Here is a 27,584-nt window from a genome sequence, read left to right on the forward strand (position 1 = left end):
TGGCGTTTTAAAGGTGGGATTTAGAAGGCTCTATTCTGGGTTCTTGTGCTAGGGATTCTATCACAGGGGATGGGTAAATTGTCCTTGAGATGAGGGGCTGTCGTCAGCGGAGACATAAGGAGATAAAGGCTTACTTGGCTTCCAGGGCCAGCGCGATGATGCCCGCGGCCATGGGGGCCGAGGCCGAGGTCCCGGTGTGGTTGTCCGTGCAGCGCTGCCGCAGATCCGTGGTAATCTAGAAGACAGAGATGAAACATGTAGGATTCTGGGGTCCATGGGAGTCACACGCAAGTAGAAAGAAATTCACTCATAAAAGTAGAATGGAGGGGTGTTGAAACAGTGGTTTTAAATTCCTTGTTCCTGCGCTCCCGTGACTATATGACTTCTAGAGACCCGTCTGTGTAAATCAGCTTTGAAAACAGAAGCAGTTGGAAATCGGACTCCACTTCTGTTAAGACTGGGGTCAGGACTAGGGTGAGTCTTTGGCTTGGAACATATGGGTTATGCAAATATGCCCTTCAGTTTTACCCCTCAAACCCCTGACGGCTTCACCCCAGACCCAGCTCTAGTGAAAACTGAAGTTCTTTCATGACCGCAACATTTTTAATGATCAGATATGGTGAACCGACCACCAGACACCGAGCTAGGCATTGGAAGCGTCAAAGCACACGGTCCGGCCCCTGCCCTTCCAGAATGGTTATCTTGGGAGAAGCGTAGGTTTTAAGCAAAGGCATGCTCTGCTGTACAAGGAACATCGGTTTTTAGCATCCACAGAAATGTTGATGGAAGAACCAAGACCTCCTCAAAGATTTAACGTGAAAACCAAAAACAAGGTTGAGGGGCGGTTACAGCACTAAGTGGCTGCCGGTATATTACAGAAGGAGATTTGCCATTTCTCCATTTTTTGAAATCAGAATGTGAGAACTAGATCATTTTTTCCTCTTGGTTTGAATCCAGTTTACTTCAGCTGTGGCCAAATAACATTCCCATCAGCAAGAGCCGTGCTTTTTAACCTTTCTTTCATGATCATTTCACCCAGGGAGAAAAAGTTAAACCGAGATTCTCCTTAACAAGACAAATGAAACACTCTGAGGTAAGATTTTGCAAACCAGCGAAATAGCTAAGATTTTAAAAAAAACCCTCCCTCCCCAACAAGCATCAACTTTTGCCTCCTTGGGGCTGATAGCACTCCTGCTGGGAACGCACGGGCCTCGTGAGATGAGCTGGTGCTCTCACTGAAGTTACTGGAAGACAGTGGTTAAGCATTGTTTGGCATCAAGACAAATAGGAAAACTGGTGAAAGGTCATCAGAAAGGTGTGGGGGGATAAAGGCAGCTGAAAACAAAGTCCTGTTGTTCTAAGGTGTTTCCTTCCAGAGGAGTGTGAAGACTGGTTGATTTGGAAAGAAATCTGATCTTCACAGGAAGACCGTGCTGCCTAACGCCTCAGAAATGAGCCCTCCCCTGAAAGTTTCCTCAGGGGCCTCCGAGGATGTCTGAATGGACACTAATTATCTGGTATGGATCTACAGTGACACGCTGGCTGACCTCGTTTCAGACAGGGCCATCGGTTCTCACTGTCTTTTCTTTGTTCCTTTTGACACTTTTAATGTCACCAGACCATCCATACCAGATAGGCACTGATACCCGAGAAGTGGCAGAATGAACAAACATATATAGAACCATAAAGACATAGTGGTGGGAGAGAGGAGGCAAGCCTTACCCTCTTTTCTTAAATAACTGAATGGTGGCCAAGAGCCCCGACAGTGTGTTTGGCAAGCAGGGGAGGGTGTTTCTTGACTAACAGACCTGATTAGGGCGCCATCTTCTGAACCTCCATGTTGGATGCTGGCAAGATGTCTGGGTAAACAGAGCCCTACCCACTTCTACATAAGAAACTTTCTGGATTTTTAATTGTTGCCTTTAAAAGGTATTTCTTTGTTTTTGTTTTGTTTTGTTGAGGTAAAAAGCATGTAACACAAATTTACCCTTTTAACAACTTCGAAGTGTCCAGTATAGTATTGTTAACTATATGCACGCTGCTGTACAACAGATCTCTAGAACATTTTCATCCTGTAGGAATGAGACCCTACCCATTAAACGACTCCCCATTTTCTCCCCTCCTCCCAGCCTTTGGTAACCCGCATTCTATTTTTTGTTCCTATGAGCTCAACTACTCTAGGTACCTCATATAAACATAATTGTATAGTATTTGTCTCTGTGTGTGTGTGTGTGTGTGTGTGTGTGTGTGACTGGCTTTCACTTAGCATAATGTCCTCAGGTCTCATTTTGTTGTAGCATATGGCAAGATGTCCTTCTTTTTAGGCCACGTAATATTTCATTGCCTGGATTTACCACATTTTCTCTCTTCATCCATCCAGCCACGGACATCTGGGTGGCTTCCTTCTCTCGGCTGTTGCGAATAATGCTGCAAAGAACACGGGGACGCAAAGATCTCTTCGCAATCCTGTTTTCGGTTCTTCTGAATATATAACCAGGAGTGGGACGGCTGGACCGTTGCAAAGGTACTCCTACTGCACTTGAAATCGCGGGTAAGTTCGCAGCCTGGTTTTCCAAAGGCCTGGTCCCTAAGACAAAGGCATAAACACCCCAGAAGCAGTCTGTTTCCGAGTCTTCAGATCCTCTGTTGTTGAGAGATGGCCCTGCCTGCATTCTTCTCATTTTACCTCACCCTCACGCTCACATTCCTTGGCCAAATTTTCTTTTTTTCGATGACTTGTGCCTGGATGCAAGACTTTTCGCGAGGTCTTCCCACTTGGCTCCTTTTGCTCGTGCTTCGGCTGTACCAGACGCTTTCAGTGCACAGAAACCCATCCAGAATAAACACCCCAAGTGTGTGTAACGTTTCTGAGTCCAATAAAGAACCACCTCCGGCCAAGCCCAAACGTGAACGATAAAATCTTTATGATGTCGGGGCAGCGACACGAGACGCCTCCCCCGTATAGAGTCAGCAGGTAGGGACGTATATGCTGTATGCTTAAGTGGAAAGCTGCTCCGCACTTCTCTATACAAACACCGGCCACACGTTAAGTGCTCTTCATATGGCCGAGCGTGTGGAATTCCAGATCGGCACTGCGCCCTCATTTATTTATTTTCCAACCACTGTATCTCGATGAAATGTGAGTCGCGAAAAGAAGAGTGAAAAGGGGGTGGAGCGGGAAAGGCCCCGGAGAGTGGAAGGGAAAAAGGAACGGAGAGAAAAGAAACAAAAGCAGCCTCCCTCCCTCTCACGCTGCTTTCAGGGGAGAAATTCCAGCTGGGTCATTTCAAGGGGAAGTTACTGCCACTGGTGGAAATATTTAGGTGTAAATTACTGGAAAGATCTAAGGCAGGGTTTTCATCATTAAGAGAAGCTGCCGTATCAGGGAATTCTTAGGTCTCTCTTTAGAATGAAAAGGCGAAGACCACCACGGAGCACGCCGTCTTGAAGAAAAATGATGTCCCGAAAACTGGAACCACATGGGGGGGGGACCCCATTCATAACGCATGCACGCAAACTCCGACAGCGCAATTTAGAAGCAAAGCTTCGTGGAACATTCGGCCCGCGTCACGGAGCCTGGAGGCTCTACGTGTGAGAATGGAACCACAGAGGCCTGTAAGTTTCGATTCCGTTTTAAAGCAAGGCTCAAAATTTGGTTTCCATCCTGGGGGCACATCCTGTGTGCTCCAAATTCTCTCGGTTCGCTACCCAAATCAGAAACAGAACTTTCCTCCTCAGAACTTCTCAGACTGCTCAAGAAAATGTGCTCTCTGTCCATCAGAGTGAGGGAAACAGGAGATGACACCAGGCCTCGAGCCAGATCAACGCGGTCTTGCTCAGCAAATGAGATGTTCGGCCTGTCTCAGGATGAGCAGCAGATGGTTCCGGGGATGCCACCAAGTTAGGGATGTCACCTGTGTTCGGTGAGCAGGGGTGGGTGTTGTTCAGGTCTAGTCCCATTCCCTCTGAGCAGAACCATGGCTTTTTCTCCTCCTAAGCTCTTATTTCCTATGATTTCACATTTCATTAGTTGGGCTGATTGGCTCTTTTATTCCAGCCTGTTGAGGAAATTCTCCAGGGAACCTCAGCTCAGCTTGACTTTGGCCATGAGTGACAAGGCGTAATAGCGACCCTGCAGTTAAGAATTTCTGTCTCCCTGATATCTTGTGATCTGTTTTATTTTGAAGGTGCCATATTGTCTCCTATCTGTTAAAAGAGCAACGGAACAGATATTTTTAAAACACGAAATGATTCTACTGTCTGTTAGGTTGAATTTGTTTCTGGTGTGGAGTTCGATTTGGATTCGAAATGTGCCAGAAAAGCTGTTTCAAACACAGTGATGGGGGAGAAAGGCAGAAAATAAACCTTCAATGTGTCAATGAATAAAACAGAAGAAGCTGATTTATTAAGCACAGCAAAATAAAATGGAATAGAGGGCCAATTAATGCTTTCTGGGTTCCACTGAAGTCTGGTATAAAATTTAATCACGACCAAGGAGTCCACATAAAACTCCAGTCCCATGTTGCTACGGGAATCGAAAAACGCGAAGCACAAATGTGAGGTTTTGCTTACAAATGTGAGGCTGCTATCGTTGGAGGACGAAGCCATCTTATACCATTTTTGCATTTCCAGCATGTTCAGCTCCACGCTAGGCAAGGCGCAGAAGCATGGCATTTACTGGCTAAGTTGAATTACTAACATCGAGCTCCCCCAGACTCATTTTGTTCTATACCTTAAACTCCCCCAATTATTAGGAAAGACTTCCAGCTTTTTTTAGGTCAAATCTCCAAATAAAACTCACATAAACTTGTAAGCCATCTACAAACATTACGTGTGTATGTGCGTACATATAATCCAGGGGCTAAAGTATAGCTATCCCTCACCACTGCTATTATTAGCACAGACTGGACGGCTTAGAAAACTACCACCACTTGCAACGAGCGGGACAACATGCAACAGGTGTTCACACGTGTGCACACTCCCGTGTGTGTATAAAACTACATTTAAATGCACAGGAACTCTGCGTGCAAGATACACTATTAATTCGGGAAATGGGAGGCTCAGAGAGACCAACGTGCCTAAGGACACATAGCTACTGAAGAGCTGGGTAAGTCCTGACGTGGCAGCAAAAGAGAAAGCTGAGTTACGGGGGGTAGCCATCCGCGAGAGCCAAAGTGGCCGTTCCAGACCACCAACGGCCATGGCGGCGGAACTGGCCTTGAGATCCAGCTCCCGTTGGCAAGCGGGCATCGACACTCTTCTTGAGGCCATAGTGGAAATCAGAACTTTTCAGGAACAAAGTGTCCTTTCTTTTTTTTTTAAAGATTTTATTTATTTGAGAGAGAGAGTAAATGAGAGAGAGCAAGCACGAGTAGGAGAGGGGGGGAGGAGCAGAGGGAGACAGGGAGATGCAGACCCCCCACTGAGCAGCAAGCATGATGGGGGACTCGATCCCAGCATCCTGGGATCATGACCTGAGCCGAAGGCAGATGCTTCACCGACTGGGCCACCCAGGTGCCCCTGTCCTTTCCTCTTTTTAACATTCTCAAGACACTATGCGTCCAACTTCCAAACACACTACACGCATCTGGGTTTGCTAGTCTTCTGCTTGAAAAAATAGTGACATTTCTCAAATCAAAAGAAGAGACAGATGATCGAAATTAACCCCAGTGTGAATGGTAGCCGCACCTGAATAATGATTTGGGGGGTTGGGGGATGGGGGGAGTGGGGAGTGGGACGTTTCTGCAAAACAAGAAAACGTGTAGCTGCTTAGGAACATTGAAAGCAGTAAGAGAATTCCTCCACATGGAACTGGTCGCTCAGTCCAAGCCTGAGATACCCCAGGCGGCACGTTTGTTTTGAACACAAATAAATAGCATGACGTCAGGAGAGGGCTGAGCAGAGCATATATTCTCAACCCTTGGCTCGTAAGACCCCTCCCGGGAGGAATACAATCACCGTCATCTTCCAACCTCTAAGACAAATTACTAGAGGAAAGAGGGCAAAGGTTGAACTAGTCCCCAAAGAAAGAGATAATTTAATGATGGGAGGGGCTGGGGAGAGAAAGAGAAGCTGTATTCCCCAAACAGAACGGGGGAGAAATTTCAGGAGCCAGTGAAGGGTTACCAATGGGATCTTTAATGCTCTTCGACACGAAGAAAGGTACAGCTTTATCACGTAGCAAGATTCCTGTGGGCCATTTCGTATGCCAAATATTTTATTGTCAAATACCTTTTGCCTTTCACCAACCTACCAGAAGAAGGAGTTTCTCTTAAAGAAACAGAGCATCTCCCCGTCTTCCTGTAGCTATATAAACAACTTCTGAAGCTCCCATCCTTCCCAATGTCTGATCGTGATTTACGCAGGACTGTTTACTCAGCTCAGGCTCTGGGAAGGAACAAGGCAAAGTCTTCAACCTCACGTAGTTTCCAATCTAGTGTGCAAAACAGACAGCAAGAAAACGTGCAATGTACGAAGTCGTTCTAAGGACACGAGAAAGAAAACCGAACAGATAAAAAGAGTGGGGGAGGGGAGTGCCCCGATTTTCAGGGACGGGATACTCGAGAAGAGGTATAAATTAAGCGCTATCTGGGGGAATGGTGCCTTAAAAGACGACTCTTGTCACAAGACAGACAGCCCTCGTTTGACCCTCACACAAAAGGCATAACCTGGAGGAGCTCAGCGCTGACATGTCGTGCCGCAGGACCCAGCAACCCAGACTGGCAAAGAGCTTTAGGTTTCTGCAAGAGGACTGATTGTCTTAGGGGATTATGAGAAGGTCTTATGGTATGAAAATTAAAATAAATCTGCCAGGTAGTGAAAAATAATACACACACACATATATATACATATACATACATATACATACATATATATATATGTATGTATGTATATGTATGTATATGTATATATGTTTGGCCTGTCTCAGGTATATATATATACACATATATATACATATACACACACATATGTATGTATGTATGTATATATATATGTGTATGTGTGTGTGTATATATATATATATATATATATATATATATATAATTTTTGTGTATGTACACACATATATGTGTGTATATATATTTTGTCACTGTGAAGAGAACCCCGAACCGGCAGGAGCAGCACCGTTCTCTCAGACAGCTCAATAGTGGATGTCCTTTGAAAGTATTCAAAGCACGACTGCGTGCTGGTTATAAGATGGGCTTGGGCGTCCATCCTGACTCGGTGGAAATCCAGGCTCTACCACTTACGGACTGTGTTTCTTTTACCCTTTCAAGCACTAGTTTCCTTATCTGTAAAGCGAGGATGGTACCTGGTCGTCCTGCGTAGAGTTTTGAGGATCCTATGAGACGATGCATTTAATGTGCATAGCTCAGTACCTGGCACTAATTAGAAGGATGAAAAAAATGCCATATTTGTGGCATGTTAATATAACCATGAATGTATAACATATTTGACATGGAATAAGATGTATGCAATATTGTGAATAAAAACATATGATTTGATCATATGGCTTTATAATAACCAGTCATTTCAACTGATTTCTATTTAGCTTGCAGGAGAGCTTCTTATTAAAGTAATCTTAGTATTTTGGATGCCTCACCTCCTGGAAAGAGATATAAGGCTATTACTGATCTGAATCTGTTAAAGCATGAATGAAACACCAAGGTCCACGACTGTACTAACAGCGGGGGCAGGAAAGCAAGAGACCGTGTTCTGGCTGTTCTGAAACCCAGGGCAAGGTTTTCCTGCTTGCATACCATGCAAAGCCATTCTGTTGAGGACAAGTAAAATTTATTCAACAGAAGTGCTTTTCCAGAAGCAGAGGGATCTTTCCTCTCTTCTGAATCCTCGGCTTCTGCCTGGTTCAAATCACAAAGGTGCTCTACAAATAAGACATGACAACCGTGCTCTCCCGAAGCTGCCGCCAATGGCACGAGGAAATGAATGGCCCGGGGAGGAGAGCCCCAGAACAAAGGGAGACAGACACCGCCATTCCTGCAACACTCAATCACAATGCCATGGCCGGGAAGCGGGCATCTCCGAGGGACCAAGGGCATCTGGTTCAAAGCCTGGTGAAGAAAAGGTCCCAGGCACGACACAGGATTATTTGTCATTCTGACGTCTAGGAGGAAAAGGGGTCAGCTGGACCGTAAAAGGCTGATGTCGTTGCCAACTCTACTCATGTTCAAACCGTTAACATGTTCACGATCAAAGTGCCTTTCTTTATGGGGTAGGTGGTACAGATCGCACTATTTTGTAGATTGGAAAAATCGAGGTGCAACAAGAGCCCCTATTAACAACCGCTGGAAAAATGGCCAGCCTCGCCTCCCGGGATGCAGAATGCTACACCGACTTAGGGAACAGCGGTACCAGCCACTCCTGAGCAGCTCATCGTGCCAGAGCGGTGTGAGTACCTTACGTGCAGCATCTCATCTTCAACAAAAATCTATGAGGCTGGCAAGGGTTTTACCTGCATTTTATAGACGGCGCCACTGAGACTCTGTGAGGTTCACTGAGCCACTGAGTGATCTGTCCGAAGCTAGAGACTCTAGCTTGAAAGAGTTAGCAAATTTCCTCTCCAATTTATGGTGATTTGGAGATTCACGAAAAATAAAGAGACTCTAAGAGCTGGATGGAGAAAAATTACTAATAAATTGCTGTGATGAAAATGGGAGAAAGAGATGAAACAGAAGGTAGAATCAACTATAAGTTAAATATATACAGTGAGTCAGGAAAGGCTGTGGTATCAGAAGTAGCAAATAGGGAGAAAGTGAAGGCTGTGACTGACTGGATTCACCCAGTGACTGGATCATTCTGTGCATCCCTGGGAGAAGCCTCAACGACCACCTGTCGTGGTGGGGGTGGCAGTCATAGCAGCTACCATAGCATCACAGCATGATGAGGGCCCAAGAAGGTCAAGTCTAGGAAGTAAATATCACATAAGGATTTTGAGGTCCCTCTGTCCATACTGCGTTCTCCCATCCAGGACCCAGAAAACCCTTCCTTCTCCTTTGAGATTTTGCCTGCTGGATTGATTATACATTTCTCTTAAGAAAGGCATTTATGGAACTTTACAATACCCTCTCCATGGCAACCATCTCACAAGCAAAAAAGGAGTCAATGGGCATATCCACCAGCAATGGCAAGTTTGCCTTCAGACCCGAGAGGTACAGAAAGAGAATTCTTATTCCAAAGAGTTCCATCAGGATTTTTATGGTGCAGAACTGACAAATGTCACTCCGTTTTAGAGGACCGTGACCCTGAGTACTGAGAGACAAGCAAATCTGAGAGCATAAGGGGGTACTCCCAGATTATAACATTTTCATACTGAAGGTAAAATATCATGGAACGTCACTTTCCCATTACGAAAGCCAGGAAACGGCAAAACTTGTCGCCTCTGTATTTTCTCCTTTTATGTTTTACTTTGTATTGCAATGTTTACTAATGAATGATGGAGGTACTTAATGGCGGACTCATGTATGTGTGTTTAAGATTTTATTTGTTTAGTTGAGAGAGAGAAAGAGAGAGACAGAGCACAAGCAGAGGGAGAAACAAGCAGAGGGAGAAGCAGACATCCGGCTGAGCAAGGAGCCCGATGACTCTGGGATCATGACCTGAGCCGGAAGCAGATGCCTAACTGACTGAGCCATGCAGGCGTCCCAATGCACATTTTTTAATCCAGTTATTGTGGAGGAATTAGGGAAAGATAGGGGCAGATGGGATACATATATGGGTAGGCAATTTTTTTTTTTTTTAAGATTTTTATTTATTTATTAGACAGAGATAGAGAAAGCCAGCGAGAGAGGGAACACAAGCAGGGGGAGTGGGAGAGGAAGAAGCAGGCTCATAGCGGAGGAGCCTGACATGGGGCTCGATCCCATAACGCCGGGATCACGCCCTGAGCCGAAGGCAGACGCTTAACCGCTGTGCCACCCAGGTGCCCTGGCAATTTCTATTTCAATCAATCCAAAAACTGTAACTAAAGTTAGTGAAAAGTAGCTGAGAAGCCACACATGGCAATTATATAATAACCAGGAATCAAGAAAAAGCAAATGGATGTGGATAAAAGACTACATGACGGGAACAGTATCCTATCACCTGTATTTCTACTGCTGTGTAAGTCAGATGTGACCCAAATTTGCATGAATCTCTAAGACCTGAGAGCAGGGTCTTAGCCTCAGGCTAAAATGTATCAAGGAAAGCAGCTTAGCTTCACTTTAGAAAGACAAATCCTGAGACGGGTTATAAAACTATGATCAAGAAAAAAGCAAAGTGCAAAGGCGTTTGAAATTTCCCATCAGAGGCACCGCTGATGTGCTGGGCACTCCAAAAGCCAGAACCTTCCCTGAGGGGTCAAGTAGTGTGCAAAGCACTTTTTATGTACTTTGTCCTCGTTTCTGTAATAACTCCGAGCTACGTAATCCTAAATGCTCACATTTTACAGGCAAGGATGTTGAAACAGAAAAATTAAGTCACGTGTCTACAGTTACCCAGCTTACAACAGATAGTTCAACAGTCCACAAAACCCGGGCAGGCTGGGCCTGAAAACTGAACTCTTACTCAGTTTGCTGTGTGCAGAGAGAGCAGGACGCGTGGTAAGCAGGTCACACAGGACTTTGAAGTTTTGAAGGTGGTATGGGGACAGGGTGACAAGGGAACTGGGATGAGAGTCAGAACGAGTCTCTCCTCTGCCACTAACTCACCAAGGTGAATGCAGACCATTCTGTGTCTTCAACTAAACTGAAGCGGACTCATGTCTAAGACCACATTCCACACTGGTAATGTGGTAATGACCCGGACAAGCAAGTTGCAGGAATCGGTAATAGAATGACGCCATTTACAAATACTTGGATTGAGCAAGACATATGTTATGTCTATTTCCATATATCACTCGTGCATATAAGCTTATGGTTCTTCCTTTGTCTCTCACTGTGAAAGATACATGAATAAATCATGATAGACACTCAAATATTACATACTATTTTCTTATCGTACGACTCCCCGCTGCTGTAGGTGGTGGCCAGCGTGGACGAACACTCTTCCAGGTACCAAGGCTTCTTGCCACTCTCGGCTGTGCTGCTGATGGAGATGGTGTAGATGCTGTTGGTGTAGCCGTCACACGAACAGTGGTCTTTGCTCCTTCCACCATTTCCTGAGGCCCAGACAAAAACAGAGCCGAGGCCTCGCCGCCCCTGTTCGCACACAGAAAAAGTTAAATGATAGAAGACACAGATCACAGACTTTAAATGCAGAGATCAATATCAACAGGGCACATCAAATATTTATAGGAGGGCTGTGATGCTATTTTGGTAATATGCTGGATGAAAGCTGTTTTTTGAGGTAAGAAGAGTTGCTTTTATTTTATTAATTTTTTATTTTTATTATTTTATTTTATTTTTTAAAGATTTTATTTTTTATTTATTTATTTGACACAGAGAGAGAGACAGCCAGCGAGAGAGGGAACACAAGCAGGGGGAGTGGGAGAGGAAGAAGCACGCTCACAGCGGAGGAGCCCGACGTGGGGCTCGATCCCAGAACGCCGGGATCACGCCCTGAGCCGAAGGCAGACGCTTAACGACTGAGCCACCCAGGCACCCCTAATTTTTATTTTTTTTAAGGAGAAAGAGAAAAAGCATGTGGAGGGTGGGGAGAGGCTGAGAGAGAGAATCTTGCACGAAGCCCAACCCAGGGCTCGATCTCACGACCCTGAGATCAGGACCTGAGCTGAAATCAAGAGTCAGATGCTTAACTGACTCAGCCACCCGGGCGCCCCAAGAGGAGTTGCTTTTACAAACTAAAATAATCTGGATGTAATGTACACCCTGGTGACTACAGTTAATAATCCTGTATCATTTATTTGAAAATCGCTAAGAGAATAGATCTTAAAAGCTCTAGACCCACTGTGGTACTCATTTCCCAATATACAAATACCAAAGCATTCTTTTGTATGCTTGAAATGAATACAATGTTATATGCCAATTATATCCCAATAAAAAAACTTAAACCTTTTCACATGTCACAGTCATAGAAGTCACAAGAACACCAATGATGACAATAAGAGGCCTAACGTTCATTAGGTACCCACCATGGACCAGGCACAATTATAATTGTTTTACATGAATCAGACTGAACTCTTCCAATAACCCTGTGGGAATGGTACAATTTTTGTCCCCATTATACAGATGAAGAATTGAGCTACAGAAATTAAGAAACGTTCCCAAGGTCAAATAGCTAGGAAGTGGAAGGACAAAATTTGAAGCCACACAGCCAGACCCCAGAGTTGGACTATCATTAGCTGTAATTAGTACAGACCTATACTAGTGCGCTAACTCTTCATCTATATGAAATAGGGGCTCTTATGCTCCCTCAGTTAACATATGAGCAACATGAGGTGTGGAGAGGTTATGTGATTTATCCTCAGGTCACACTGTTGGTGAGGAGCAGAATTAGGGATGATGTACCTTTTAGAATTGTGCCTCCTTTGTGTACGGCAGGGACACTAATTATGAAGGATGTTAATGGATGCTACCAGAAATAAAAAAACATTTCAAGATTAAGTATGTTTGGGAAACTTTAAGTTAAACAAAATGAAACAGAGTCCCCTGCTGTAGAATTTGATAAGTGATTGTTCATTGGAAAACTCTACGGGAGGCACAATCGGATGTTTTTTCCAAACATGGCGGATGGTGCCATGTCTGGAAATGGCGGATACCTTCTTCAACCCGATCCGTGAAATTTTTCTTACAAGGCTAGGAGATGGGGTTACATTCTTTATGCCAAAACTTGGCATCCATTTGCAGAGTTTCCTGAGGTCATAAAATGATTAAGGAGAAGAAGCAAAGTAGAACATAGACGTTCCAAAGCATAATGACTATTTGGTTCCGTAAGATAAGATCTTCAGAAGAAAAGAGAGAAGTTAGCCAAAGTGAAGTGTATTTCTCCGAATAGCTGGAGCTGAACCCCTCAGAAATTTAACCTTTTTAAAACCAGAAGTCACATTGAAGGACACAGAGGCCAAATCTATCATTTGGTAATTAGAGACTGCGAACCGACGTCACTTGCTGGGGATGGCTGAACCTCTTTCTCGCTTCCAGGCCCTAGCTTTTATGGTCTCAGGTGGAGGGAAAGTATTTGGGATGCTGTTTTGGAATTTCTGGTAAAAGAGCCAAGGAAAGAGAGATGACAAAGAATTTGAAATATCCTTGATAAACTGTCTCTGACCTTGAAACCTCAAGGAAGAGAATATTTATGACACAATTTGACCTGAACATAGATTTCTTTTTGTCTTTCAACGTGGAAAAATGCAATATGATCGCACAGGAATGGGAAAAATTCATGAAGAGAGAGGGAGAGAAAGTTCTGGATGTTCTTGCCACTAGACAGCTGGGTCTGGTTTACCATCCTTCAGTTTGTCATCAAAATATTCCTGAAATGTACAGAAGGAGGCAAAAATCACTAAGCCATCATAAACGAAGGATTTTGTTCAATGCTTTGTAAATCTCTAGAAGGAATTACTCCTCACTATGGTGTGGATGGCCAGATTGAGAAACTCTGGTGACTGACTCAGATCCTCACCTCAGAGACAGAACATTACAGCCAGAGAAGGAAGGGTCTAATTCATCATCAATATGTACTCTCTCTATCACACACTGAGGGACTGTGTTGCTGGCAAAAAACATAGTGACAGTGGAGCTTTCTCTGACAGGTCAAGAGAATGCATGAACTAATGCGAAAGCGCTTCTGGTTTAAACAGCACTGGAACAGATACTAGATTAAGAACCATAAAACCACGAAAAAGCACGTATGGCATAATCACATATACACGCCTATACAAAATTATGACTGGGTCCCTATGTGTAAAATTCACCGAAAAGATCTTTAAAAACGTACTCAGTTTTAAAAGAATATTTAATAAGAAAATATTTAGAAGGTACTTTTATGTTCACCGTGTAATTATAAATGGAGGATACAAAATGATATAATATGGTCTCAGTTTAGAAAAAAAAATGTGTGCCTGAGTGTGTGTGTGTGTGTGTAAAGAAGTTAATGTATATAAAGTTATATGCATGAAGCGACCATAAAGTGACAACGTAACAGAACTTAATTCTGCTTGGTAAGATTAAGAAAGATTTTTTTTTTCTTTTTTATACCATCCCTCCATGACCATATATGATTTTTATAAACAGAAACACATTTATTCCCCTCTTAAGAGGGGAAACATAGGGCCAATTCTTTTTTTTTTTTTTAATTTTATTTATTAGACAGAGAGAGACACAGCGAGAGACAGAACACCAGCAGGTGGAGTGGGGGAGGGAGAAGCAGGCTTCCCGCTGAGCAGGGAGCCCGATGTGGGGCTGGATCCCAGGACCCTGAGATCATGACCTGAGCCAAAGGCAGATGCTTAACGACTGAGCCACCCAGGTGCCCCCACAGGGCCAATTCTTAAGAGATAATTTTTACTTTATGATCAAGAGGGGTTTTACACACAGTAGGTTCATTGTGCACTAAAAGCAGCAGAGACTAACATTTATAGAAACTTACTATGCACTAAGCACCATACAAACATTATTCTGCACAATTCAAATCTATATCATCATTTCATAGATGGGTAAACTGAGGCTCAGAAATGCTCATGAACGCCAGAGCCAGAGTTTCAAATCCAACTGGAGCTAAAGCCTGTGCCCTTAACCCTCAACAATAGTCTTCTTTTGGGCAAAAACAAGGCTGGTGGTTGCTGTACTGTTTGTAGCCAAAGCTCTAGGGTCTTCACTGGAACTTGGCTTTAGAACCTAAGAGCAGAGCAGCCTCCAAGTTCTTTCCAGACTTGGTGTCAGGACTCAAATGATAAAGAAAGGATGCATGCATGGTCCTGAGCATTCTCAGGGAGAAGGATGGAGGTTCAGATGCAAAATTCTGCCTAGAAATCCCAACCTGACCAGGGCTGCCTCAGAAGTAGGTCCACAAGTCATTCTACCATGGCGGCTTCCAGAGAGGACACCCCTGTGAAGGAACTAGGTCATTATTATGGGGACCAGGACATCTGCTGGGCTGAAAGAAAGAATGGTTGAAAGAACAGTAGGTTGCCACTGCCCTGGAAATGTCCTTTCCAGAGAGAGGTGACATCCCTCTATCAAAGATAATTTGAAGGAATTCTTTTACTACTGGGTATGGTGAAGGGAAACATCAAAGGACAGTATGAGATCAATAACCACCCACCCCTTATGATGCAAGGAAGTTGGGGTGTGTGCGTGGGGGTCACTGGAACTGGAAACAGAGGGGCTAGTATGAGTTGAGAAATGATTAGGGGACATACCAACCCATGGTGGCCCTGCTGGGAGGGGGCCAGGGGAATATGTACTGAGACCCTAGTCTCTTTCTCCTCTCCATCTCTCTCCCAGAAGCCTGAGGACCTGGGAGGCCATAGGGATCAGTATCCCTGAGCGTGGAGCTTGTGGAGAGAAGGGGAGAGAGGATCTGGACAATCTCATGGGAGACACCTGGCATTGTCCTTAAGCTGTGTCATGGAGTTGTGTCCCCTACCCTTCAAATTCATTCGGTGACATCTTAACCCCAATGCAACTGTATTAAATACAGTAAAGACACAGCAAGAAGGTGGCTGTCTCTTAAGCTGAGGAGAGAGGTGTCACCAGAACCCAACTCTGCTGGCACTGGGATCATGGACTTCCAGACTTCCAGCCTCTGGACTTCGAGAAGATACATTTCTGTTGTTAAGCCACCAGGTCTGTGGTATTCCGTTATGGTGGCCCAGGCTAATACAAGGGAAGAGGGGGAGATAAAGGGTGGCCTGCCCCCCCATGGAGGCAACAGAATATACAGATGCTGCCGCCATGCCTCACTATCTACCAGGCATTCTGACCCTTATGCATATGTGTATGGTTTATGATTAAAGCCCCAGAAATAAACAGGCTAATTTGTGGGCTGAAAATGCCATAAAGATCTATGCTATAGATCTATGGGGTTAATCTGAAACAATTAGCAATTCAAAGATTTATTTACTACAGAGGCACAGCAGATTTCCATTAGTGTGCAATATTCAGAAAATCAAAACATATGTGGTAAAAGAGAATCTGGATATTTCTCCAAAAATTCAGAGTAATTTAAGAATGAAATCTTAATGTGGGAATGTAGGGAAAGAAAGGAAGGTGGGCAGAGTAGAATAAAGAGTAAAGAATCTGGAGACACATATTTTCCCAAAGTGTAGGAAATGACATTTTCTAGTTTGGTAAAGTATTATGTTTGCAACTGGTTATTTAAATATGGCTTTGGATGAAAAAAGAAAAAAAAATCCTCCAATTTAATTGAGTACCAAGTTAAAAGTTAGTGAACTCAAGGCAAAATATTTTGTGAAATCCATGTAAGATCCATTTGACCAAACTCTATTCTTTTTCATTGTGTATTTAATTGTGCATGTGTTTCTTCTCGTGTATGTCCTACAAACATCAATTTATAATGCCCCCAAATTTTATTACTGAAGGCTAGAAAGGAACTGGATTTTCTTGTGTTTCTGGAGGTCAGAAAAGGCTACTTTACAGAGCATTACCAATTAAATCCTACACCCCAAGCCAGGTTTTGAAAGCTAGAGAGTTCGATGGAACCAACTTTCTTTTTTAAAAATGGTGTGATAATTTTTCAGCCAATGTGGTCAGATTTTATTTAGTATTCTAATATTACTTTCTTTCCCGTATCACTTAGAAAATATTATTAAAGGGGCACGAATAAGTGACCAGAGATTCCTGAAATTAAAAAAAAAATGTGGCTGGACACTGTGCTGGTGCTTTCACAAATATTAGTGAATTTAGAGCAATCCCAGCAAGTTAGAGATGTATTTTACAGATTAGAAAACCAAGCAACACTAAGTAACAGGCAAGCCAACATATCACCAGAATGTGGTGGAAGACAGGGGATGGAGGTCCCTAAGTCTGATCAGAAAGTACCTATCTGTGTGTGTCAACACCAAGAGACAGGACGATACAACACATGATGAGGAACTTTCCTTTATCTGTGACGTCTTCCAAGCATAGCCTGCATACCCAGTTGCCAAAGCCCTTCACCATTCCGCTCGCCATCTTTCTTTGATATTTGTTCTCTTGGTGAGAAAAGAGCAACACCCTCCAAAGAAGCTCTTCCACACTTGGATCACAGATAGAGGGGTTTCAGGCCAGAAGAGGCAGAGGAAAGACAAGGACACCCATAATATGTGGTAGCTGAGATATGAAGAAAGAACTGTTCATCTTTGATAACAAAATCAAGCTGGTTCCTTAACAGAGCAGGTTCATTGACAGAAATAGGTCTGGTTTAGAAACATAATATAAAGGCAAGACAACATTAACACACTTCTGAAAGTCATCTGTAGCTCTCACACAAAATGTTCCAGAATTCTAAATATACACTGCTTTTTAAAGCAATTGTTAATAACCCTTTGAATTATTATCATCAGTAGGAGAGATGATTCACATGAAAGCAAAGTCGTCTTAAAGGTGACCTAAAAAGTAATCCAAGAAGAAATATAATCCCTAATTGAGGACAAGTCAGGAGCAGATAGTCACACAACTTCCAATGCCTAGGAGACGATTCTGGTAGAATTTGGTGGAACAAAGTCTTCTTTGGGAATGGACCAAGAAAATGTAGTCATGCTATGGATACAGTAAGACGTCTTTGGGAAAGACTAAAGCCTGTGACTTATTTTTTCAATCAGTTCTTTGGGGCAAGATGGGGACTGGGGTAGGAAAATTAATTACAGTTGACCCTTGAACAACTCAGGTTTGAACTCCATGAATCCACTCATATGTGATTTTTTTCTTAATAAATACAGTACAGCGGTGTAAATGTACCTTGTCTTCCTTATGATCTTAATAACATTTTCTTTTCTCTAGCCTACTTTATTATAAAAAGACAGTATACAATACATATAACATACAAAATGTATGTTAATCATGGGTTATCAATAAGACTGCTGGTCACGTAATTAAGTTTTGGGGGAATCAAAAGTTATACGTGGATTTTGGACTGTGCAAGGGGTCAGTGGCCCTCCTGTCCACACTGTTCAAGGGTCAGCTCTAGGTGAGACTCATCTGGACCCAGGGAAGACAGTGCGCCACCCCCCACCAGAACACCAGGGAACGAGATGTTCTTAAGAGTAAAAGGAGATGTATCCTCTGAGGGTTAGGAATCTGCAGGGGAAGCGCTGCTCCGTCAGAAACAATCCTATGCCAGAGTGCTAACTTCATCAGGACTCTACTGCGGTGTCTTCCCTCCCCCAGAAAGTACGCACAGGCAACCCTTATTTTTATGATCTACTTCCTCTGTGAGTCGGAGTGCCTGATGTAAAGGGTATCCAGGTTCCACTGGATTCCATTTCTGCTCTCCGAATATTTCATTATTGTGCTCTCAGAATTATTAAGCGAAACAGAAGAACTACTTTCAGGAAAAACCAAACTGTCATCAATTATGGTTTATTCGGTAACTGGAGTGCAGCCAACAGCTAATTCCACTTGTTTCCAAGCAAAAGTTCTAGGGCTGAAAATGCTTAGCAATGCTTCCCAAAGATGATTTCAACAGATAGCCAACACCTGCTGAGTTCAACCTTCCTTGGGCCCCAGCGCCTCCCCCCACTGCTCTTCATCTTTCTATACCCACTTTAGTGTGTCCACCGCCCAAGCTGCCACGTAGCCCTACATCGAATTTGGAGGAAGGACTGTCACAATATCCACAGAGTGGCTTACAAAAAATACTCTGTGGGCGGGTCTTCACCATTCTCACTCTATGTAACTTACCTGTCCAAGCATGTTGATGATTGAAAAAGATGGAAAATACATATGCAGTTATTTTTTTTTTAAGGACTAAAAGTGAGGTGAAGAAGGCTTTTGCAAATGGTAAGCTGTTTCTCCCCATTTTTGTCTTCCTAGTTTTTCTTGTGTGATAGGACTTCACCCTCTCTTCCCCTTCATCTCAACCTCACCCACCTTTTCCGCCCCGCAACAGGCTTTCTCTCTTCTGATTTGCTGTGTACACGATGTGTGGCTAAGCCGTGTATATTAAGCATTTTTTAATGTTTTGTAGGTTTTTTAATACACTGAAAATATATTAGATGTAGTTATTAGCGATATTACGTTTACCATGCCCAAATGAAAAGCCATTTTATATGCTTGCCACGCATACCAAATGCAGCCAACTTCCCTTTATAAAGGAAAAGAGAACCCAATTTGTGATTATGGAACCGACTACTGGTGACAATAGTTGCAAGCATTTCTGATGAAACGATAAAGACATTTATACTTATGTATACGCAATTTTCCAGCACTGTTCACGTTCTAGTATCTCAGTGAGCAGTCTGATGCTCTCAGTTTAGGAAACCTAAAGGTGACTTTAGCTCAGTTTTCTAAAAGGACATTTGGAATAAGTGGTCAAAACTAGCATAAAAACTAATCAACTCTGTGAACGCAGAACTCCCCCAGACTCAGGTTCCTGATAAAAAGCTACATTTATGTTTATCATGTGCATAGAAAAAATAAAAACAAAATGAGTTGCTTAGCCACCCTATCTGCCAAAATATAAATTCAGGAGAACATCAACTCACTAAAGGCTTGGTAGAACCAATCCTGTGCCGGAGCTGCCTTTCCTCAGAAGGGTTGACACTGAAGGCTGAGCTTCTGACACTTTATCACCCAAGTGCGCCATGGCGTGATCCTTGGCTCCCGACAACAGTACTACAACAGCGCAGATTTCTTTCACTTTGTTTATTTGTCAAGAATCACTGGGAAAAGAAAACCCGTCTTTCATGGAGAAAAGGTAGTAGATCTAGAAGGAACTAAAACCCAGGTGTGTGTATGAATGGAAATAAGTATGTTTTCAAGCAAAGAATTTTATTCCTACGATCCTCGGGATATTCTGTACATTTAGGAACTTTACATAAGGAAAATTTGGAGCTGAATAATGTGCTATAGATATTATTGAAAACTGGATACATAAGAGGTTTATACGTTGAAATTTTAAATTCCTGCATCAGAAAACTAAGGGAATGAGGTTGGCAGAGCCGGAACCAGATGGGTCCACTCCCATCTTGACTGAAATGCTGATCCCCACTGAGTACGAATGCAATGGGGTGGTCCTCACAGTGCGACATAACGTGATTTAGTGGACTGAACAAAACAAAGAACAAACAAAAAAACACCAACACCTTTCTCCTCCTGCCTTATCTCATTTGCCAAATCAACAATTTCCAAATAATTGCCTAGTATTAATGTTTTCTCTACGGTCAATTCATAATGATCAAGCCTCCATTTTTTTCTCAGGCCTGTCTTCCTCTTCTGATTCACTGAACCTCTGCGAAATCAGGTTAATATTTACTTCCGGTCACTCCCACAGCCTCCAAGATTCGAGCCCTACTCAAGCTGTTTTCCCATGGCCTGGGGACCTGGAATGCTGGCTGGGAGGAGGAATATGCAAATTATGTTTCTCAACTCCTCATCCCAAGCTGCTATAACAATACCTGACACGGGGCTTGATCCCAGGACCCTGGGATCATGACCTGAGCCAAAGGCAGACACCTAACCAACTGAGCCACCCAGGTGCCCCAACGCAATCAATAATTAACAGCACCAAGGCAGCCATTTGGGGTACATCCACCATTCCAGCATTCCCATTTTGGGGAGAACAAGATGACATATAGGAGAAAAGTTTCTATATCTTGGATCATCCCAGAGCAAAGGCAAACTCATGCTCAGGATTGTTTCAGGAGAGACAGGTTTATGAAATTGAGAAGGACATTTCCAATATTAATATTAGTTACCTATTATGAAACTGCCCAGGAAGATACCACACCTTCAAATTTCTATTAAAGGAGTAAAAGTGGAAATATTCCTTTTGTAGAGAATACAAAATATTTACTATCAACAGTGGTATGAGACGAATTTATTGCAAATGTTTGGAAAGGTGTTTGGAAAGGAGGACAGAGGGAAACTCTAGCAGTAATGAAAGATTTATAGTCTTCTCTGCGTTAGGTTACAGAATGCCTCACCATGGGGGACTGGTCAACATGGAGAGGGCAAGAAAGCTGCTCCCCTCCAAAGCCCACCAGGGGGTTTGAATGTCACAGGCCTCTCTACTCCATGAAGTAACCACCTTGGTCTTTGTGGAGCAGCCCTTAATATTTCTGAACTAGAGAAAATCAGCCCTTCACAGTTTCTTCCCATAAACACATTCCTGACTTCAATGAAAGCCAATCACACTTCTGAAGAGATTACACTTGATGTTAAGCTTATGTTATTGACAAGATCCAGCAGTGGGTAGTCTGGGGTCCTTACAGATGCATCAGACATGGCCTTTCCTCTGAGGAGAAGACCAGCAGTAGGTCTGAGCCTGCAGATGGGCGATCAGTCAGTCTTCAAGAGGGCTCTACAAAGTCAGCATTGTCATAGTCTTTTCTTAGGGAAGCAGAAGCTCTGATAACTTAGTAACTTGACCCGGGTCAAAACACTGGAGGGAAACCAAGAAGATTCCAACCCGGCTCTCTGTGACTCTAAGGTCAGTACTCTCTACCTTCCCGCAGCTTGCATCCGGGGAGGAAGAGAAAGAGACAATACAGTGAAGTTGAGAATATGCCAAGTCAGTTTGCCCCAACAACGTTTCCCAGGACTTCAGGAAGAGCGAGGTCCCTATGGTAGCGTCCACTTCCATGACCATAATGACAGCTACAGAGGAGAGAGGTGAATGAGCAGAGACAGGCCCACGTGATGCACTTGACAGGTACAGATTCACACAACATTCACGTGCCAGAAGACAGACTGAGTCAGAGCCACACTCATGCCTCTTAATGGTCAGGTTACCTACTTTGCTCAGACTTAGTTTCCAAATCTGTAAACTGGTGAGGTCCTATGAAGATCATCCTTCTGCCTAACCAAGTGGCTACCATAATAGTCATCGTAACGTTTACAATCCTGAATATTAAAGTTTGATTGTCTTCCTCTTAAAGAAGAGAACTGTAGGGGCGCCTGGGTGGCACAGCAGTTAAGCGTCTGCCTTTGGCTCAGGGCGTGATCCCGGCGTTATGGGATCGAGCCCCACGTCAGGCTCCTCCGCTATGAGCCTGCTTCTTCCTCTCCCACTCCCCCTGCTTGTGTTCCCTCTCTTGCTGTCTGTCTCTATCTCTGTCGAATAAATAAATAAAAAAAAAAAAAAAAAAAAAAAAGAAGAGAACTGTAAGCTCAGGACAAGTGAAAAAAACCTGTTATAAAAATCACATGTACTTTAATGTCATTTGTTACTATCAACTCAGTTCACTTTATCCTTGTTTATTTCACAGTGGCGTCTTTTTTTTTTTTTAATTTTATCCAGTTACTGCCAAGTTTTGTTAAAGAAAATTTCCATTACCTTTCTTAAATTTATGCTCTAAATCACAGAAATTCAGGATTGGTATGGACCTTAACTTGACCTAATCAAATCCTGTAGGATTTTTGTATTTTCCCTGTAAGTAGGGACATCCAGACTGTACTAGAATGATGCCCGTGGTGAGGGCTTCACATCCTCCCCTATATGTCACTATCTAGAGAACAAAACAAATGGGAAAAAAAAAAAGAAAAAGGAAGTCTGTTACTGGTATCTGCTTAATCCCTAGGTAGAACAGAGGGAATTAGAATGGCATTTGCTAAAGTTAATAGAAACAACTCACAGGGTTAAAAATGAATCTCTAGGGGCGCCTGGGTGGCACAGCGGTTAAGTGTCTGCCTTCGGCTCAGGGCCTGATCCTGGCGTTATGGGATCGAGCCCCACATCAGGCTCCTCTGCTACGAGCCTGCTTCTTCCTCTCCCACTCCCCCTGCTTGTGTTCCCTCTCTTGTTGGCTGTCTCTCTCTGTCAAATAAATAAATAAAATCTTAAAAAAAAATGAATCTCTATAACTGAGGACAAGGTGACAGTAAATCTTTGACATTTGCACCTCTACAAGGCTGGGAGAAGTTTGTGCTCCTTCCCATACAAATGCATCACAGTTCACAATAACATTGGAATCTAAATCTGATACTTGGATAACAGATAACTTTAAGATTACAGAACGTGAAACCACATATGTATTTATAAAGACAAACAACTCTTCGCGTCCAAGATGGAAAATGTTAGATTGGGTCCATTTGGCAAATCACTTCTTAGCTTTGTTACGGCTCTAAAGACACAGAGTTTCCACCAGGATATAGTTAAATACTAACGGAGGATTTTTACAACAAACCCCAGGTAGAGTCAATTTTGATTAAGTGGAGCCCATATTAAATAAACTCCCTTGTCTATCTTTGCCTATCCACAGACGATGCCAAAGTTTTAAAACATTCGCCAACTAATTTAACAGCAATCTGTCATTTATTAAAATGCAAACTGGTACCAAGCCTGCTATAGCTGGATGTGTATCAGATAAAAATACATTCTTCCCAAGTGGAATTGGTTAATTTTATTATGATTATTATTACTGCATTTATTATACAAGCTCATTATACCCCACCTCTCCCCTTCTGGTAAACATATGCCTTTAATTTAAGGGTGGAGAACTGTGTGTATGTGCACGTAGGTACATATAAGGGACAGTGTGTGACTGTAAAGTAATGCTGTGTTTTTAGCCAATATTCCAAATATCCAATCAGGTGTAATATCTGGTAAATTGAAAAGGAAACTGATGATGGGAAGGGATACATTAATCAGAGACTTCATAAAAGACTCGACAGCCAGGCATGTACTAATAGATGTTCATTAAATGTCCTGGTTTCCATCTGGTGGCCTTGAGAAGAACAGAGTGAGGATGGGATGAAGGGAGATTGGGGGCCAATGACTTGGATTTCACCTAATTTTGTTTCCCCATCCTTGACATTGGTTCTGTGATGAATGCATTGGAAGGCTTTCATCGAGAACCCCAAAGCCTAAAAAGCTCAAAGAAAAATGATCTGGAATAGGAAGTATACTCGTAGATAACATGGGTAAGTACACTCTAGAATCAGTGCTCCTACAATATGCGAAATGAGCTACATGGTTTCTCCAAATAAGAATAAGATAAATGCCAAATGCCACTTGGCACATAGTGGGGACCCGAGAACTATTTCTTGAGCAAAACAATAAGGGAAATCTTATCTGAGAAATAGGGTTTTCTGATTACAAAAAAAAGGAAAAGATTCAGTTCCAATTTTTTGCTTATTTTCTAAAGGATGTTATAAAATGCCCTTGTCAGGAAATTGTGAAAAGCTGTCCAGGTGTGAGATGCCCGCTGACGAATGTAAAAATGCACCATGTATTAATAAAGTTTAATAACCCAAATGGAGCAAAAAAAAAAAAAAAAGATGATGGCAGGCAACTGGACTGAACATCAAAAGTTTTGTAATTGTGTGTTGGGTAGTCTGTCCTTCTCATCGCTTATCAGATTCTAGCCGCTGAAGGAACTTGGGGAATGTCTGCACTTTATTTAGAACATTTATTCATCATTACACGGTGAGCTTCCCAAAGACAACCGCTGAGTGTTACTCATCTTTCCCCACCACCTAGCGAAGTACCCAGACTGCTGATAACCCCCCGATGTGAACGTCTCCTGAATGCAATCAGGAACAAATGAATGAATAAAGAGTCTATCGAAGAAAAGTCCAGGCTGTTAGCTTCTTATTCTGATACCAAACGTCAGGTCACTTATATCTGACACACTGTCAGCTGACTCATTCATTTTATAAAATCATTTTCCTATTTAGAACCGCCTGGGCAGACAAAGCAGAGTTTCCTCTCTAGGAAGTCTTTGCCAGTCATCCCAAGGAGCCAGGCCAAAGGTTCACCACGGTAAGTGGAATCATGTCAGTTTGAATGAGAGTAACATTTAAATGGTCCTTTCCTTGGATGACACGTAAGATTTTGATTCTGAGACCCCTGGCAAGATTGTGAGAGCCCTTTGTGCCCTTCTAAGAAGCTTAGAATATTCCTTGTTGGTCAGAGGGAGAAGTGGTGAGTTTTAAAGAGAAGACAAAGGACAAGATTTACATACAAACAAGTACTTCTTTGCCTGCAGTGTTCATGCTGAATTGAAAGTTGAAGCGCAAGCCAGGAGAATGGAAGCTGTGGAAGGACACTGAGGGCTCAAGTCCGCCTGAGAGGCGCTGGTTCTAATTGTGAGGACAAGAGGGCACATTCTAGAGACTTTTAGGAAGTAAAACAGGAAAGAAAGACTTACTGGATGACTAGCCTGAAGAAAAGAAGAAATCCCACATTTGAGGAAGGTAGACGGGGTGAACCGTAGTGACGTCAACCAGCAAACAAACACACAAATGTTGGTAAAAACAATTCAGCCACTCAAACTCTTTCTAGTTCTAATGTTTTGGTTCTCAAGGTCTAATGGGTGTAACTGAATTTTCGTAAAGCAGTTCCAAACAATTTAAAATGAAATTCAATTTAACACCAATCCAAAACAAGTCACACAAATAAAAGCTTCTGGGTGGCTAAAATTTAGAACATTGAGTAGATCAAGTTACACACATCTCTTAACTGCAGAACTTCTCAGAGCCTTTAATATGCTTTTAAGTTTCGAAAGGGAGCATATAAGAAGTAGCATTTCTCGAGCTTATTTATAGGTAGCAAAATCCTCCACCCCTCCCCTCCTGCTTGGGGCATTTTATTAATTAGTGTTTTATGGAATAGACTTCGGAAAATATTCTCTCGGATATTCTGTTCCGTTTATTTTGAACATTCGTTAATAATAATCTCAAGACTGTATATTTACCTTCTTTAAGGATTACTCAGAAATATGAAATGGATTAATCCACTAATCCAGGGATTTTGGACAATTAGGGCTTTTTACAGTATTCTGCACGATTAATTGCTCTTTCACTTTTATCACCCTGGCCTTTTCAGAAGAGATAACGATGAAGACTCGTAACATAATTAGAGACTTCACTATGTTCTAGAAACTCTGCTGCATATTTTACAGGCATTAATCTTATATTCCTCACAACAGTCCTATAAAGGAATTACTAGCATTTAGCTCCATTTTATAGAGAAACAAACTGATCCTCAGAGAGGCTAATTAACTCGAACACGGTAAGAACGTACTGAAACCCAAGGAGAGTCTGAATCCGTAGTCTGTGCGCATTAATCACCAGGAAATTCCATTATGTTAGTAACTCATTTCCATAATATTAATTTAAAAAAACCAATCCAAGTGTGATCCTTAACATAAATTCACTCAGTAGATGCAGAAAACTGGCATGGAATTCACCCACACATTTGTTCACTCATCACTAAACAGACACTGTTTTAGGTCGCTGGGATCTAGCACGGAACGAAACGCTCTGGGCCTTTATGGAGGAGACAATTCATCAGCAAGATAAGGAAATACACTAAACAGAAGGAGAGAAGGGTTCTGAAGGGTTGGAGCGTGTGTATTTTATTGTGGACCGAAGAGGCAGGCAGGCCGGCCTCCTCACCAGGACAGAAGACAAGGGATCCGAGAAGAGCCCTGGGTTTCACCTAAGAAGGTCACTGTGGTCTTGACAAGAACAGACTCAGTGCAGCGAGGGGTCAGGGTTCTGATGAGTGGCTTCAAGAGACAATGGAAAAAGAGCTTGCAGAGGACAAGGATGAACAATGGTTTCCCAGGGACAAAAAAGAAATGAGTCAGTAATTGGAAAAATAGAAGAAAACCGCAGAGAGAGTCTCCCCTCTGTCTTCTGAGATAGACTTGACGGTATGTGGCTGGCAGGAGCACAGACGAGAGGGAAGGTTTGATGAGGAGAGGAGAGGGAACTGATCGAGCCACGTCTTCAGCGAGGCGAGGAGCTAAGGCATTCAGTGAAGAAACGGAGGAGGAGGATTTAGGTAGAAGGTGAGAAATTCCTTCACCGCAGGTGCGGGAGAAAAGCTCCCCTGCGTGGTCACGGATGATACAAGGAGGTCAGATGTGCCCAAAAAAGCAGAAATGACGACGTGCAAAATCATTTATCAGATTTCTCTGAGGCCCACATTCTGACTTGTTTAGCTCCGCTTAGTATCTATTTTCTGTAAAATTGGGGAGAACAGGATCTATCTTATGAGACCACTGTGAATATTAAACGTTATCTATTTTGGGGCTCAGAGGACTGACGACCATATGCTAACAGAATGGCAAATCTTGAGTGTTTTAGTATCATGGTTATTATGATTACCACTACTATCATCATCATCGTCATCATTAACTGTATGCAACTCCAATTATGTTCTTCTAATTCCTGCATTTAATTTTACAGCCCCTTAGCGTCAAATAAAATGCAGTCTCTGGGGAAAGGAGCAAGTTGTCAATTGTGACATGATTTGTTCAACACGGTTTTGTCTAATGCAATGCTGGCTCCTTAATTCTAAAGGCTCTAAATTGAATCAATTCTGATTTTGTTAGTCTTTGAAAAGAGTATCACATTTTACTGAACCAAATACTTATCTTATAGTAAACAAATGGGGAGCATTTTGAAATCCAATATTTGCTACGTTTTCTGGTTAGCAAGCAGAAGGAATGGATGTGATCGATACTTGGATTCCCTGAGCAAAATATATTTCCTTTGTGAAAATCTGTCTTGATACAT

The 27,584-nt window shown here is 42.7% G+C and overlaps 1 protein-coding gene across 2 annotated transcripts in view; it reads right to left on the bottom strand.

Moving 5' to 3' along the window:
* PCSK5 (proprotein convertase subtilisin/kexin type 5) overlaps positions 1 to 27,584 on the bottom strand; it is a 456,163-nt gene that overhangs the window by 249,499 nt on the left and 179,080 nt on the right. For both annotated transcript variants that reach the window (XM_008691034.2, XM_040620237.1), the window contains exons 8-9: positions 10,983 to 11,195; positions 135 to 235 (exon numbers count right to left, since the gene is read on the bottom strand). In XM_008691034.2, the coding sequence (XP_008689256.2) occupies positions 135 to 235; positions 10,983 to 11,195 (314 nt within the window). The remainder of the gene's footprint in view (positions 1 to 134; positions 236 to 10,982; positions 11,196 to 27,584) is intronic.

The sequence above is a fragment of the Ursus maritimus genome, unplaced genomic scaffold (genome assembly GCF_017311325.1).
Source record: "Ursus maritimus isolate PB19 unplaced genomic scaffold, ASM1731132v1 scaffold_34, whole genome shotgun sequence".
Taxonomy (NCBI): Eukaryota; Metazoa; Chordata; class Mammalia; order Carnivora; family Ursidae; genus Ursus; species Ursus maritimus.